General features: G+C 48.3%; 1 protein-coding gene across 1 annotated transcript; it reads left to right on the plus strand.

Moving 5' to 3' along the window:
• Positions 1-6,436: 6,436 nt before the first annotated feature.
• On the plus strand, positions 6,437-7,384 carry LOC112109377 (olfactory receptor 52E4-like). The gene has a single exon (XM_024203878.1). The coding sequence runs from the start codon at positions 6,437-6,439 to the stop codon at positions 7,382-7,384; it is 948 nt and encodes a 315-aa protein (XP_024059646.1).
• The last annotated feature ends 6,604 nt before the right edge of the window (positions 7,385-13,988 follow it).

A 13,988-nucleotide genomic window follows, 5' to 3' on the forward strand; every position in this document is an offset into this window, starting at 1 on the left:
TTTTATAAAAAAGACTGTTAAGTGGGGACTTTCATGGGGAGAAAACCATGGCTAATAATAGGCTCTGCAATCTAGCTTAGAAGGACAGAACAAGGCTCAGTGGCTGGAAGCTGATGCTAGACAAATTCCAGTTGGAAATAAGGGCCATTTTTTTAGCACTGAGGGTGATTAGCTATTTGGAGGAACTGTGAAGGGAAGTGGTGGATTGTCCAACTCCCCATGTCTGCAGACCCAGCCTGGAATCTTTAATGGCAGATCTGTTTAAGGGCTTGTCTACCCTTAAAGTGCTGCTCTAGGACTTCAGTGTAGACACTCTTTACACTGATGGCCGGGGTTCTCCCATCAGTATAGGTAATCCACCTCCCCGAGAGGTGGTAGCTAGGTTGATGGAAGAATTCATTCATTGATCTCATGCTGTCTACACTGGCGTTAGGTTGATATAGCAACATCTCTCAGGGGTGTGACTTAATTTGCTGTTGCAAAAGAAGCAGATGCCGTTTTAGGTTCTATTAATAGAGACATAGCTTGTTAGTTATGGGAGGTGAAAGTACTGCTCTACTTGGTGCTGGTTAGTCCTCAGCTGGAAAATTGTGACCAGTTTGGGTCACCAATGTATAGGAAGGATGTAGAGAAACTAGAAAGGATTTAGAGGTGAGACACAAAAATGATCAAAGGAATGGAATAGAAGTCATATGAGGAAGTTGAAGGAACTGGATATGTTTAGTTTTGAAAAGAGGAGATTGAGGGTGGACATGACAGTGGTCATCAGATACTTGAAAGGCTGTAATAAACATATGGAGAAAATTTGTTTTCTCCTGCCACAGAGGAAAGGACAAGAGACAAGGGGTTTAAACACGGCACCGCAGAACCGATGCATGACAGAGCCAGCGTCTTATTTTTGGACCTGTTTAGCTCTCTCCCTCTACGCAATTGCTTAAAAAAATAAAGTATCTAACTTGCTGTTCCCAAACAAAAAGTAAAAACTCTATTATTCTCCGACAATTTGGGGGCTTGTCTGGGATGACAATGCCCGCAAAGGCACCGGCAGCTGCTACGGATCGTTCCCCTTCGAACCCCATGGCGCCACAATAGAGGTAGGCATATTGGGACAGAACCGAGGTTGCTCCAAGAGCCCCTGCCCCCTTCCCACAAACCTTGGTGGCTGAAGGGGAAGAGGTGCTCTGTGGGTTAGCTGTCCTGTAGCGGGGTGGTCACCCGCTCCTGCCCTGAGTGGTTTAAAGACAGCCTTGGGAGAGGGCTGTGGCAGGGGAAAAGCCGGGGAGCTCCAGCCTGGAAAGCCCCAGCCTCCAGCCTAGCATAAGGCAAATAGGTACTGGAGGGTTGCAGAGGGTGGCTTAGGGGTAGACAAAGGCAGCAGGTCCAAACCCAACCTTGCCAGTGATGAGTAGGCTGATACTGCAGTCTGCCCCAGGGCGTGGGGGCTCGACAATGACTGGCAGTAGCCTTATACTGAGGTGAGGTGGGGATAGTGGGTGGGGGTTCGACGAGGAGGGGAGACCCTAAGAGAAAGGGGTTACTGCCAGGGGGCAGCACCCCAGATAACGGGGCACTGGGTCTGGGAGGGACATGGGGGCCAAGCGGCAGTGGGACATCGGCCTGCAGAGGGCGCTCTGGAGGCTGGATGAGCTAATTCCCAGAAGCGACCAGCAGGAGGTGCCAAAGGGGTGAGTCCCCCACACGCGTACAAGTGGTTGAGAATGTGGGCAGAAGCGGTCCGCCCCTGACATAAGGGGCCAGAGTAAGGACACTGGAGTAAAACAGGGGATGATGTATCCCGGGTACACTGGGGTTTTCTATGGGGAGACCCCAGATGTCATCCCCGGGTGGGCACCAGTGTCAGCGCCCCAGTGGAAGGGGGCTGATGACCTGCAGGGGTGCCGGAAGACCCAGAATGGACGGTGGGAGGTGCAATGGGCCCTCCATGGACAGATGGCCCGGCTGGTGGAGGAGCAGCGGGCCCTGGTAAAGCTTCTCCGGAGGGAGTTCAGGAGGAAGTACCGAGGGCTAGGGGAGGAGCCCAGTGCCAGGGCCAGGAGGCCTGGCGTGGAATGGAAGACGTGTGATGCCTGTGCCAGGCGTGGACACATAAGGTGGGACTGCCCCTACTGGGCTGGGGGCAGGGTTCCTCACCCAGAAAAGGGACAGCGGCAGGTCCCTCAGGCAGTCCGCCGGGTGAGGGAACCCAAGCGACTCTCGGTGTGTTGCACCTGTGGGTGGAAGGGCCGTCTATGCCGGGAGTGCCCTGCCCCAAGGACCACGGCCCAGGGCAACCCAGGGAGGGCTGGCCCGGCGAGGGACCAACAGAAGAACAGGAAGTCCTGGGCAGCCCAGAGGCAAGAAGCCTGCTGGGATTGCCGGGAACCGGGCCATCTAAAGAGGCACTGCCCCCTCAGAGGGACTGAGGGGTGGCAGGAGGAGGTGCCTGTATGCCCGGTGGGACCTAATGTGATGGAGGCGGTGGCTGGGATGGAGAGGACCCCACAAGAGGCTGGGACCCAGACTGTCGCCACACCAGTTATGAACAGAGAGACCCAGACAGACTGGGCCCCGCAGGAGGCCGGGACCCAGGTGGTCGTAGAGAGGGTCGCAGTAGGCACCCAGATGCTCACGGAAGAGGGCCCGGGGGAGTCTGGCCTGTGTCCATAACTGGAGGCTGCAGAGCGGGCCCGCCGTGATGCCACGGCAAGGGCCTTGTACCTTGCGAATGAGTATACAGCCGTCGTCAAGGAGGAGACCCACTTTTGGAAGCAGCTGGAGGACTCCGAGAAGAAGCAGGCAGCTCTGGAAGTGCATGGGTGACTGGTCCAGGCCAAGAGACACCCCTACCCCCAGGGTTGGTGATCTTGAGGGGGAGGTGTTTAGCGGGGTGGTCACCTGCTCCTGCCCTGAGGGGTTTAAAGAGGAGAGCCCTGGAGAGGGCTGTGGCAAGGGAAAAGCAACTAGGCTGATTGGGGAAGCAGCCGCAGCTGGGCCACACCCCAATCAGGGATCAGCTGGCCCTATATAAGAGGCTGGGATCCAGGAGCTCAACAGTCTCTCTCTGTCTCTAGAGGGAGAAGGGCCTGGCTGAAGGGGAGCTGAACAGGGTACATGAGTGGAGCAGAGCTGGCGAAAGGCAGAGGAGCTGGAGAGCTCCAGCCTGGAAAGCCCCAGGCTGCGGCATAGCAGAAGGCCCATGGGTACTGGGGGTTGCAGAGGGCAGCCCAGGGGTAGGCAAAGGCAGCAGGTCCAAACTCGACCTTGCCAGTGATGAGTAGGCTGATACTGCAGTCGCCCCAGGGCGTGAGGGGTAGACGATGACTGACAGTAGCCTTATACTGAGACAAGGTGGGGATAGTGGGTGGGGACTCCCCAGGTAGGGGGGACCCTGAGAGAAAGGGGTTACTGCCAGGGGGAAGCACCCCAGATAATGGGGCACCGGGTCCGGGAGGGACCGGGGGCCAAGCGGCAGCGGGACACCTGCCTGCAGAGGGCGCTCTGGAGGCTGGACGAGCTAATTCACAGAAGCGACCAGCAGGAGGCGCCACACGCTTACATGCCCAGAGTGCACCACTCCGAATGCCGCTTCAAGTGCCCCAAGTGTGGCCATGCCATTGCGCTGGCAGCTGACAGTGTGAACACTGCAGCGCTCTCTGAGGGGGGTTAACTCCCGGATTTTTACATCTGCAAATGTGAACGTAGCCTAAGTCTGTTTCCCTGAGGCGACTCCAGTGACTGCGATGCATTAGCAGGTTTCTGAGTGGCAGTGGAAGGGGAGTCTCGGAGTTCACACCTCACAGGAGCAGGGAGCTCACACAGTCCAGCCAATTCTGGCAATCTCAGATTCACTTTGATGGATGGCAATGGCTAAAGGCTGCCTCTTCCAGCCTTTCCTCTGCATCCCACCCAATGTACAGTCCCTGAAAGAGCGGGAGTCCATTTCCCTCTTGGTGTGATGGCGAGACCGTGGTCACAGCTGGGAAGTCAGGACTCCTGGGTTCTGTCTGTCATCGTGTTTCCCATTCTGTGTGTGACCTTCCCCAGCTCATATCTCCCCGTTCCTCAGTTTACCTATGTGTATACTGGGGATATTTTCATAATTATTTTCCTTTGCTAATTGTTTTGAATATCCTTCAATGAAGGGTGCTGCAGGGTATGATGATAGTGAGGAGATATATTGATCTCTGATTCTATGTCACCTCGTCCCATATGTCTGTAGAAAGTGCTCATGTCTCCCCTCAGTCATCTTTCTACAGATCTGTCTGTCTCCTATCTACCCATCTATCCTGGGCATTTTCAGGGTACCAGAGCTTATGTACATCTAGGCATTATCCCTTATTTTCTTTATAATCAAATATATTTTATAAATATACACAAATACACAAAACAGCCAATTCCTCTCTGACTCAGCACAGAGCCCAGGAGTTCTCATCTCCCTTTGGGAAGGTTCCTTAATTACTGTTTACTCCTAAAGCTGGATAATTAGCACGGAAGCGGAGATATGCTTGTCTACAGCCAGATGCTCTCTTCTCCTCTAGAGGGTGAGCGAACTCCACTGGGAATACACAGAGCTATATTATAAACTGTACACACCCCTGTGTCGGCTCTTGCCATCGGATGTTGCTGAAGATGCTGGGGTGAGAGAGGTGTGGCACACGGCTACCTGAAGGGGATTCCCAGGGAAGACGCTTCCATCTCAGAATTCACAGGTACCCATCTCTTGCTGAGGAGCTCACCTGATCGACAAACCGATGCACTACAAACAGCCGCATTTACTGACGAAGTCCTGTTGACAACAGCTTCTCCATTTCACATGTTCTCTACTGATATTATATGATGTTAATTTTTTTAACTCAGTTTTTTCCGCTACTAAATCAAATGCCTCTGAGAAATCAAGGTTTCTTGCATCTGTGTGGCTCCCTTTCATCAATCAAATGTGTAACCTTGATCAACCAATCTGTACTCTCATAAAAGGATTAAATTAGATTTATTTGACAAGACCTGTTTTGTATAAACCCTGTTGGTGACCGGCATTACTTACATTTCTAGACTTTTTTTGAACTAATCCCATACCATCTTTCCCCATTGTTCCTTAACTTTGTCCATTCTTTTATAAAAAAAACCCTCTCCCTTTTTTAAATTAATTTTTAACACACAAATTGACATAAAATGTTTCTAGGATTTCTCTTCTCATTAATATCCGTAATAACCTCCTTTTTTGTGATCCAGAGCCCTGCCAAAAATGGAGTGTTCCCTGATGTCTTAACGTCCATTATGAATTTTCATAACTTCCCATTTCTATTCTTGGATATCTATTTTCCATTTTTCCTCTTTGTTACATATTATTGCTGCCTTCACTTTACCACTGAACTGGGTTTTTACCCAAAGTTGTTCACTTTGTTGACTGTGGAATCATGATTCTTCCGCTATGTAATAACCTGTTATCAAAGACCTACCAATTTTCATTCATATTTTTCTGTCTAAATTTTTCCTCCCAGTCAGTTTTGCTGACAATGTTCCTCAGCTTTGGGGAATTAGTCCTCTTGGAGCACTAAGTGTCTATAGATAGGACTGGTTGGGAACTGGTCATTTGCCAGTAAATCGGTTTCATTTTTTATTTTCTTCTCCTATATCATATGCTCCCTTCTTTGTCTCTTGTGTAAAAGTAAAGAGTCCCAGACTTTTCTATATGTTTGCATATGGTAGCCTCCCCCATTCTCCGAGCCTGTCTTGAATATCCCATTTATATATGTTATATCCTTAATAGAGACTGCGTGACCAAAATTGAACACATATCCCGAGCCTGTTATTCTCCATCCCATAACTTAAGGATCAGAACACTGCTGTTGTTTTGTCCACTGCTGCAAATGAGCAGGTGTTTCCCTTGAGCTGCTACCAATTGCGCCCAGGTCTTTTCCCTGAGGTATGTTCTAGTTCGGATGTTTCTCCTAGCACATGTATTTCAAAAGTTTGTTTTTTTCCACTCTCAGATTTCGAGCAACTGGATGAATGGGGAACTCCCTATCCTGGCTCTATTTGCTAAAGGAACAATGATGTATACAATATCCACACTTGTGTTTCCTGCTGGTGCCTCTTAAGGTTCCCCCACTACAAAGTGTAGAAATTATTAATCCATGAAGCATCACAAAATATGGAATGGGATTTAGTAGGGTCATTGTTCATAGTTATTTCCTCTGAATAATGAAAATGTCATTTTTCAGTGTGTGAAGAGTGATCAATCTGCTTCTGCTATGAGAACACCTTCCATTAGTGCATATAGTGTCTCATATTAACGTTGTCTCTCCATTCAGGCATTTCTACTACAACCATCACCCAAGAGGCTGAGAACCCACAGGAAGTTGGGGGGAACATATGGTACATGCAGGAGACACTGTTCTGCCTCAAAGTTAGAGTTGGACACCTTCTCCGCTACTCCATGTCAGATTCCAACAAAACCAACTTCACCAACCCCTCCACCTTCATCCTACTTGGCATTCCTGGCCTGGAGGTGGCCCATATCTGGATCTCCATTCCCTTGTGTGCTATGTATGCCATAGCCATGTTGGGGAATTTCACCATCCTTTTCATCGTGAAGAGGGAGCAGAGCCTCCACGAGCCCATGTACTATTTCCTCTGTATGCTGGCCGTCACCGACCTGCTCATTTCCACATCCACCATGCCCAAAATGCTGAGCATCTTCTGGTTCAATTCCAGGGAGATCAGTTTCACTGCCTGCCTCACCCAGATGTACTTTGTTCACTCCTTCTCTGGGATGGAATCTGGTATCCTTGTTTCCCTGGCTTTCGATCGCTACGTGGCCATCTGCCATCCCCTGAGACATTCCACCATCCTGACAAACTCTATTGTGGCCAAGATAGGCCTGGCCGTGGTGCTGCGCAGTGGCATACTCGCACTACCCTATCCCTTCCTGGCGAGGTGGTGGCCATATTGCAGAACCAACCTCATTCCCCACTGCTATTGTCGGTTTATAGCTGTGGTGAAGCTGGCCTGTGCTGACATCCACATCAGTAGTTACTATGGCCTGTTTAATCTTGTCTCTGTGAATGGAATGGACGTGTTTTTTATTGCCATATCCTATACTCTGATCCTCCGGGCCATCTTCCGCCTCCCCACAAAGGATGCCCGGCTCAAAACTTTTGGGACCTGCATCTCTCATCTTTGTGCCATCTTAGCTTTGTACATCCCAGATTTCTTCTCCGCTTTCACGCAGAGGTTTGGTCACAATGTGCCACTGCATTTCCTCGTTCTCATTGGCAATGTGTACCTCCTAGTGCCCCCCGTGCTCCACCCCATCATTTACGGGGTGAGGACCAAACAAATCTGGGGCAGGCTACTCCACCTCTTTACACAGAAAGGGACCTAAATGTTTCCACCTTGTGCTCTGGCTCTCAGATTGAGCTCTGTGCAGAGCTGGCTGGTGCATGGTGCTGTGGTCTCTTCCCTGTACCACTTACTGGACAGACAGAGAGACATTAAACCCTTCCCTGTCCATACTGTGCTGTGTCAATGTGATGAACTGGGGAGTCAGTCTGTGTACATTACACTGGGTTGCCACCTTTCTAATTGCTGGTAGCTGGATCCCTGAAATTACACTCTTGCCCCATCTCTTCTGTCAAACCTCAACCCTGCTGTGTGTCTTCTCCCCAAGGCCCTGCCCCTGTCACTTGCTCCTGTCTTCCCCTCCCCTTGTCATTTGTTATCCAGTCATCTCTAAAACCAATAGGTTCTCACATCTTATGGCAAGTCACTCAAGGGGCACTGGTTTGTGTTAACATTTTAATGTTTATTTTTACTTTGTTACCAATTCTGTGGAGAGAGAGACCCTGTTCAGACTCCTGGGATCTATCTCAGCTCTGGGAGGGGAATGGTGTATAATTTGTTACAGCAGGAGGCAGATACATCTGGGGTCTAAATAACATCAGAATGGCCATACTGGGTAAAAGCAATGGTCCATGTAGCCCAGTAGCCTGTCTTCTGACAGTGCCCAGTGTCAGGTACCTCATAGAGAATGAACAGAACAGGGCAATCCTCACACAATTCATATGGAACAACTTGGCAGAAGGGAGCAGAAGCCCCGAGCCCAGGCTGCCTCAGCTTCAGCTGGCAGGAGTTTAATCCTCCAGCCCCAGAAAGAGTCACCGGGGGAGGGGAAGAGCCCAGATCACCCCAGCTGGAGCAGCAGAAGAAGCCCTCAGCTCAGGCTGCCCTGAGCCTTAGCCATCGACACAGAGTGGTGGCAGGATCTGGGGACGGAGGGGGGAGTGAAGCCCTACTCATTTTTTACCCCCATCTTCCATACCGCTGCCGCCCAGCGGTTGTCTCATTTTCCCTGTCCTTGTCGAACTTCAGGGGGCCGTTTTTTTGTCTCTCTGCCCTGACCCTTTAGGGACTGTTCTCTTCCCTCCACCTCCCTTTCCCTTTCTGGAGATAGAGACGGGTTACGTGGTGCCACCAGTACAGTCGCCGCACTGGTGGTCTTCTCCCTCTTTGCCCATCCACGTGGGCCACAGAGTCATAACAGGGGCCCTGCCAGAGGATTATCATGGGTCCACTACCCCTTCCCCCATTGTGCTGCAGGATGAGCTTCACCATTTTCTGGTGGACAACTGTGGTTTCAAGGACAAGGTTTCTTGGCCTCTTGGCTATGAGGGCTGTTTTGGAGGAGTGGAGGTGTATCAAGAGGTAGGACATCCTGGCCTACCATTGGGCCCGCAACTTCTGTGACAAGTCTTTCAGGTTGGCCAGTGATTGTTGTAAGGCCGGCTGGGGATCCTCCTGCCTGTGAGGATCCTCAGCCCTCAGAATGAAGCCAACCATCTTTTCTACATTGAACACCAGAGGCTCTAGGGTGGGTCTCCACAGTTGCCAATTGCTCTCCTTCCTTTGTGATGTAGGAAACCCACAAGGATCCAGCTGCCATGACTAGTTGGTGGCTGCAGTGGGGGTACTGGGTATATTTTAGACACCTCAGCAGTCATTCAGCTGGGGTGGCCACCCTGTTCTTCCCCGACCTACAGCCTGAGATGCTGGGAGTTGCCGAGGTCATCTCAGGTCGCCAACTGCACCTCAGGCCTGTGTGGAGTGGCTGACATAAATCTATTCAATGTCTTCCCCCTGAATACACACCCGGAGTGGGTGTGTTTCTATCAACAGGCGTCTGCCTTCCTCGGCACCTTGGATCCTCACTAGTGCCTGGTCCTGGGTGCGGATTTTAATATCATCTTTGAGGACCAGAATCGAGAGTAGCCAGGCTGCTGCAGGCATCCTCAGAGATATCATCAATCAACACTCCCTGGTGAATGTCTCGTGCAACCATCACCCAGATGACAATTCCACTTTTACCTAAGTCCGGGTGGAGGTCGATCGATTTTACCACTCCTGGTTGGACTGCATGGATGGATTCTGTTTCCATCTTCCCCGGGCCTATTCTTCCACCATTTGGCCGGCTCAGTTCTCGGCCGACCATTTAGTGGAAATGATGGCCTCTTTCCTCTCGGAGATCACCTGTAGCTCTTCACACTTAAGAGCCCCCTGCGCATACTCCAGGAGCTGGGGGCCACCTTATTGCCTACCACTCGGATTTTCCTTGAACGGGTCATACAAGAGGATGCTGTCCATTCACCCCTCATCCCAGAACCTCTGGAATTGTTGATTGGGCTCCAATAGACAGTTAAATGGGGACTTCCATGGGGAGAAAACCATGGCTAATAATAGGCTCTGCAATCTAGTTTAGAAGGGCAGAGCAGGGCCCAGTGGCTGGAAGCTGATGCCAGACAAATTCCAGTTGGAAATAAGGGCCATTTTTTTAGCACTGTGGGTGATTAACTATTCGGGTTAACTGCAAAGGGAAGTGGTGGATTGTCCAACTCCCCATGTCTGCAGATCCAGACTGGAATCTTTAATGGAAGGGCTTGTCTACCCTTAAAGTGCTGCTCTAGGGCTTCAGTGTAGATACTCTTTACACTGATGGCCGGGGTTCTCCCATCAGTATAGGTAATCCACCTCCCCGAGAGGTGGTAGCTAGGCTGATGGAAGGATTCATTTATTGATCTCATGCTGTCTACACTGGTGTTAGGTTGATATAGCAACATCTCTCAGGGGTGTGAATTAATTTGCTGTTGCAAAAGAAGCAGATGCCATTTTAGGTTCTATTAGTATTAGTAGAGACATAGCTTGGTAGTTATGGGAGGTGAAAGTACCGCTCTACTTGGTGCTGGTTAGTCCTCAGCTGGAGTATTGTGACCAGTTTGGGTCACCAATGTATAGGAAGGAAGTAGAGAAACTGGAAAGGATTTAGAGGTGAGACACAAAAATGATCAAAGGAATGGAATAGAAGTCATATGAGAAAGTTGAAGGAACTGGGTATGTTTAGTTTTGAAAAGAGGAGATTGAGGGTGGACATGACAGTGGTCATCAGATACTTGAAAGGCTGTAATAAACATATGGAGAAAAGTTGTTTTCTCCTGCCACAGGGGGAAGGACAAGAGACAAGGGTTTAAACACAGCACTACAGATATAGGTGAAATCTCAGGAGAAACTTTCGTAACTGTAAGAATAGGAGGACAGTGGAACAGATGCCCCGGCAGTTCATGGAAGCTCCTTCACTGTAGGTTTTCCAAAGGAGGCTGGACAGTCATCTTTCTGGAATGGTTTAGATGTAACAAATCCTGCCTCTTTACAGGGATTAGATTAACTGACCCTTGCAGTCCATTCTCATCCTGTGGGTCTATGATTGTATGGTATAATATCATTGTGTACACCAGGCTTTAGTCAAACACAAATTATGGAGCTCAATACAGGTGTCACTGTATGAAATGTAATGGCCTGCATTATTCAGGAATTCAGACTGAATGATATAATGGTCTTTTCTAACCTGAAACTCTATGAATATATCAATAAAGAAAGTAGAACAAGCATTTATATTTACTGTGTCTCATAACAGATGAACAAGGGGATATTCAGTTACACTGAAAGCCTGAACATACAATAGTGATTAGAAAATTGTTTACATAATACACATTTGGCCTGTGGAACTTCTTGCCAAAGGCATTATTGGAGAAAAGTGCTTTGCTGAATGGGATTCACAAATGGATTGGCCGTTGTACGTGGTACTGGTGGCACCACCTTTAGGTAAGGCTGTCTGAAACTTTCAATTAGGATACTTCATTTTCAGCTGCTTATAGTTCATCAAATTTTTAGTGTTTGGACTGAAATTTCCCATGCTGGGTGTCTGCTTCCAGCTGAATTGTTTTTTGAAAGTTTCAGGCAATACAGTTCAGCCAACTTCTCAAATGAAGCTAGGATAAAATATGTCTTGCCCATGTTGAAAAATTCTTATAATTGTTCCAGTGAGGAGCCCTAGCACCTCCATGTTTCCAGCAGATAAAAGTCAGGTAACCACCACCAACCACCACCACCCTGTTAACAGCCAGAGCCCTGAAATGCAAGAGCAGGAGGTCACAGTCTCTGTGCATTAACACACAGCTGGCTCCTGAGGTCTTTACTCAGTTTTTACTGCAAGGGGAGTTTTGCCTCAGTGGGGCCTGAGCAAACAACGGGCCATAGTGTCAGAATTTAGTATTGTATTGTACATCAACTAACACCTTTTATTCAGAGGGCTCAACTCTGGCATTGAAATGCAGCCACCTTGTAACTCAAAGCCATCAGCCGAGGCGGGCAGGGGTGCACAGAATAGAGTGACAATTTGGCCCATGTTACCAGAGTAAACTCATCACCTGTCGCAAGGGCCCTGGGATGTTTAATGGCTGTGTGTGGCAAAGACCATAGACCTATATTCTATCCCATCATTCACATATTACACTGGGTTTGTCAAGCAGGTGAGCTCCTCATGAAGAGATGGGTACCCATGTCCCACACCTCTTTCACCCCAGCATCTGCAGCAACATCTAACGCTGAGAGCTGACACAGGCATATGCACCATTTATAATAAAGATCTGTGCAATCCCAGTGGGTTTCGCTCAGCCTCTAGAGTGGAAGTGGCAGCATGTTCCACCTGGTGCCCCCTGTGCTACACCCCATCATTTACGGGGTGAGGACCAAACAGATCCGGGATAGGCTGCTCCAGCTCTTTACTCATATTATAAAAGTGGTAGCGCAGCCTAGGGACACTAGGAGAAGGAGATGTAATCCTTGGGAAATGCCAGAATTATGGCCATTGGTGATGATGGGGACAGTGATGAGGAAGATGATGGCTAACACTTCAGGTTGTTCTACAAGGGATGGTGTGAGGATATGGATGTGCAGATGTATATTCTCTTAGATATCTCTATCTTACTTAGCTGGGGTGTTTGTGACTGTGCTAAATGTATTAATAAACCATATTTGTAAATATAAAGAGTTTGTATAGTGTGAGTGTTGCGACTGTGCACATCAGGGGTCCCAACTATAAAATAATTTGAATAATACTGGGCCTGACATGGGGACAAGGACCAGTAAACCCTCAAAGCGATAACAGCACCAACTTGCACCAGCGGAGGGTTTGGCCAAAGTCATTTAATTAGAGATAAAGCATCAGCAGAGACCAGTGAACTAGAAGTGTAGTCCCAGCTCTGCTATGGATTCACTGGGTAACCTTGGGCAAGTCACTTCCTCATTCTCAACTATAGCCTCTCCATGTATTAAATGCAGGTGATTATTTATTATTTCTAGTGGGCTAGAAAAGCCCTAACTAGAGCTTCAGAGTCACATGCTGCACTGATTTGGTTCCTTGCAGCACATCATTTGCCTCTATGCACAACGCAGAGTTCCATACAGGGTGTGGTCCCTGGTAAACAAGCAAAACAAGGCTGAAGACAGAGCTGTGTGGAAACCTATTTTGTGATAGGTTCTAAATTAGCCGTTACTCATTAAGAAAGAGATCTTGCAGTCATTGTGGATAGTTCTCTGAAAACATCTGCTCAATGTACAGTGGCAATCAGAAAGCTAAGAGAATGTTGGGAATCATTAGGAAAGGGATAGATAATAAGACAGAAAATATCATACTGCCTCTATAAATCCATGATACATCCACATCATGAATACTGTATGCATATCTGGTCTCCCTATCTCCAAAAAGATATTTGGAAAAGGTACAGCAAAGGGCAACAGAAATAATTAGGGCTATGGAACAGCTTCCATATGAGGAGTGATTGAAAAGACCGGGACTTTACAGTTTGGAAAAGGGATAACTAAGGGGGAATATGATAGAAATTCTGTAAAATCATGAATGGTGTGGAAAAATTAAATAAGGAAAAGTTATTTACTCCTTCACATAACACCAAAACTAGGCGTCTCCCAATGAAACTAATAGGCAGCAGATTTAAAACAAAATAAAGTATTTCTTCACAGTCATCCTGTGGAATTCTTTGCCAAGTGATGTTGAAAAGGCCAAAACTATAACAGGCATTCAATAATAATGATATAAGTTCACACACAATAGGTCTATTAATGGCTATTAGCCATGATGGGCAGGGATCCAGAACCATGTGCTGAGTGTCCCTAGCCTCTGTTTTCCAAAAGCTGGGAGTGGGTGCCAAGGGATGAATCACTTGATGATTGCCTGTTCTATTCATTCCCTCTGAAACACCTGCTATTGGCCACTGTCAGAAGACAGCATACTGGGCTAGATGAACCAATGGTCTTACCCAGTATGGCCATTCTGATGGTCTTATATAGACCCCACATTGCAGCCCAGTGGGCTAGCTTGCATTTATTATATTCACAGGCTGAAGTGAGGCTGTCCGGTCTGTAGTTCCCGGGGTTCTCTTTCTTCCCTTTTTTAAATAAAGGGGCTATATTTGCCTTTTTCCACTCACCCAGGACCTCCCTTGACCACCACCAATTTTCAAAGATAATGGCCAATGGCTCTGCAATCATATCAGCTAATTCCCTCATCACCCTTGGATGCAGGGCCGGCTCCAGCATTTCTGCCGCCCCAAGCAAAAAAAAAAAAAAAAAAAAAAAAAAAA

Source organism: Terrapene carolina, unplaced genomic scaffold (assembly GCF_002925995.2).
Source record: "Terrapene carolina triunguis isolate 2854851 unplaced genomic scaffold, T_m_triunguis-2.0 Scaffold51546, whole genome shotgun sequence".
Lineage (NCBI taxonomy): Eukaryota > Metazoa > Chordata > Testudines > Emydidae > Terrapene > Terrapene triunguis.

What these genes read in the sequence shown, in the direction of transcription:
- LOC112109377 (XM_024203878.1), top strand. Translation starts at nt 6,437, where the DNA reads ATGTCAGATTCCAACAAAACCAACTTCACCAACCCCTCCACCTTCATC.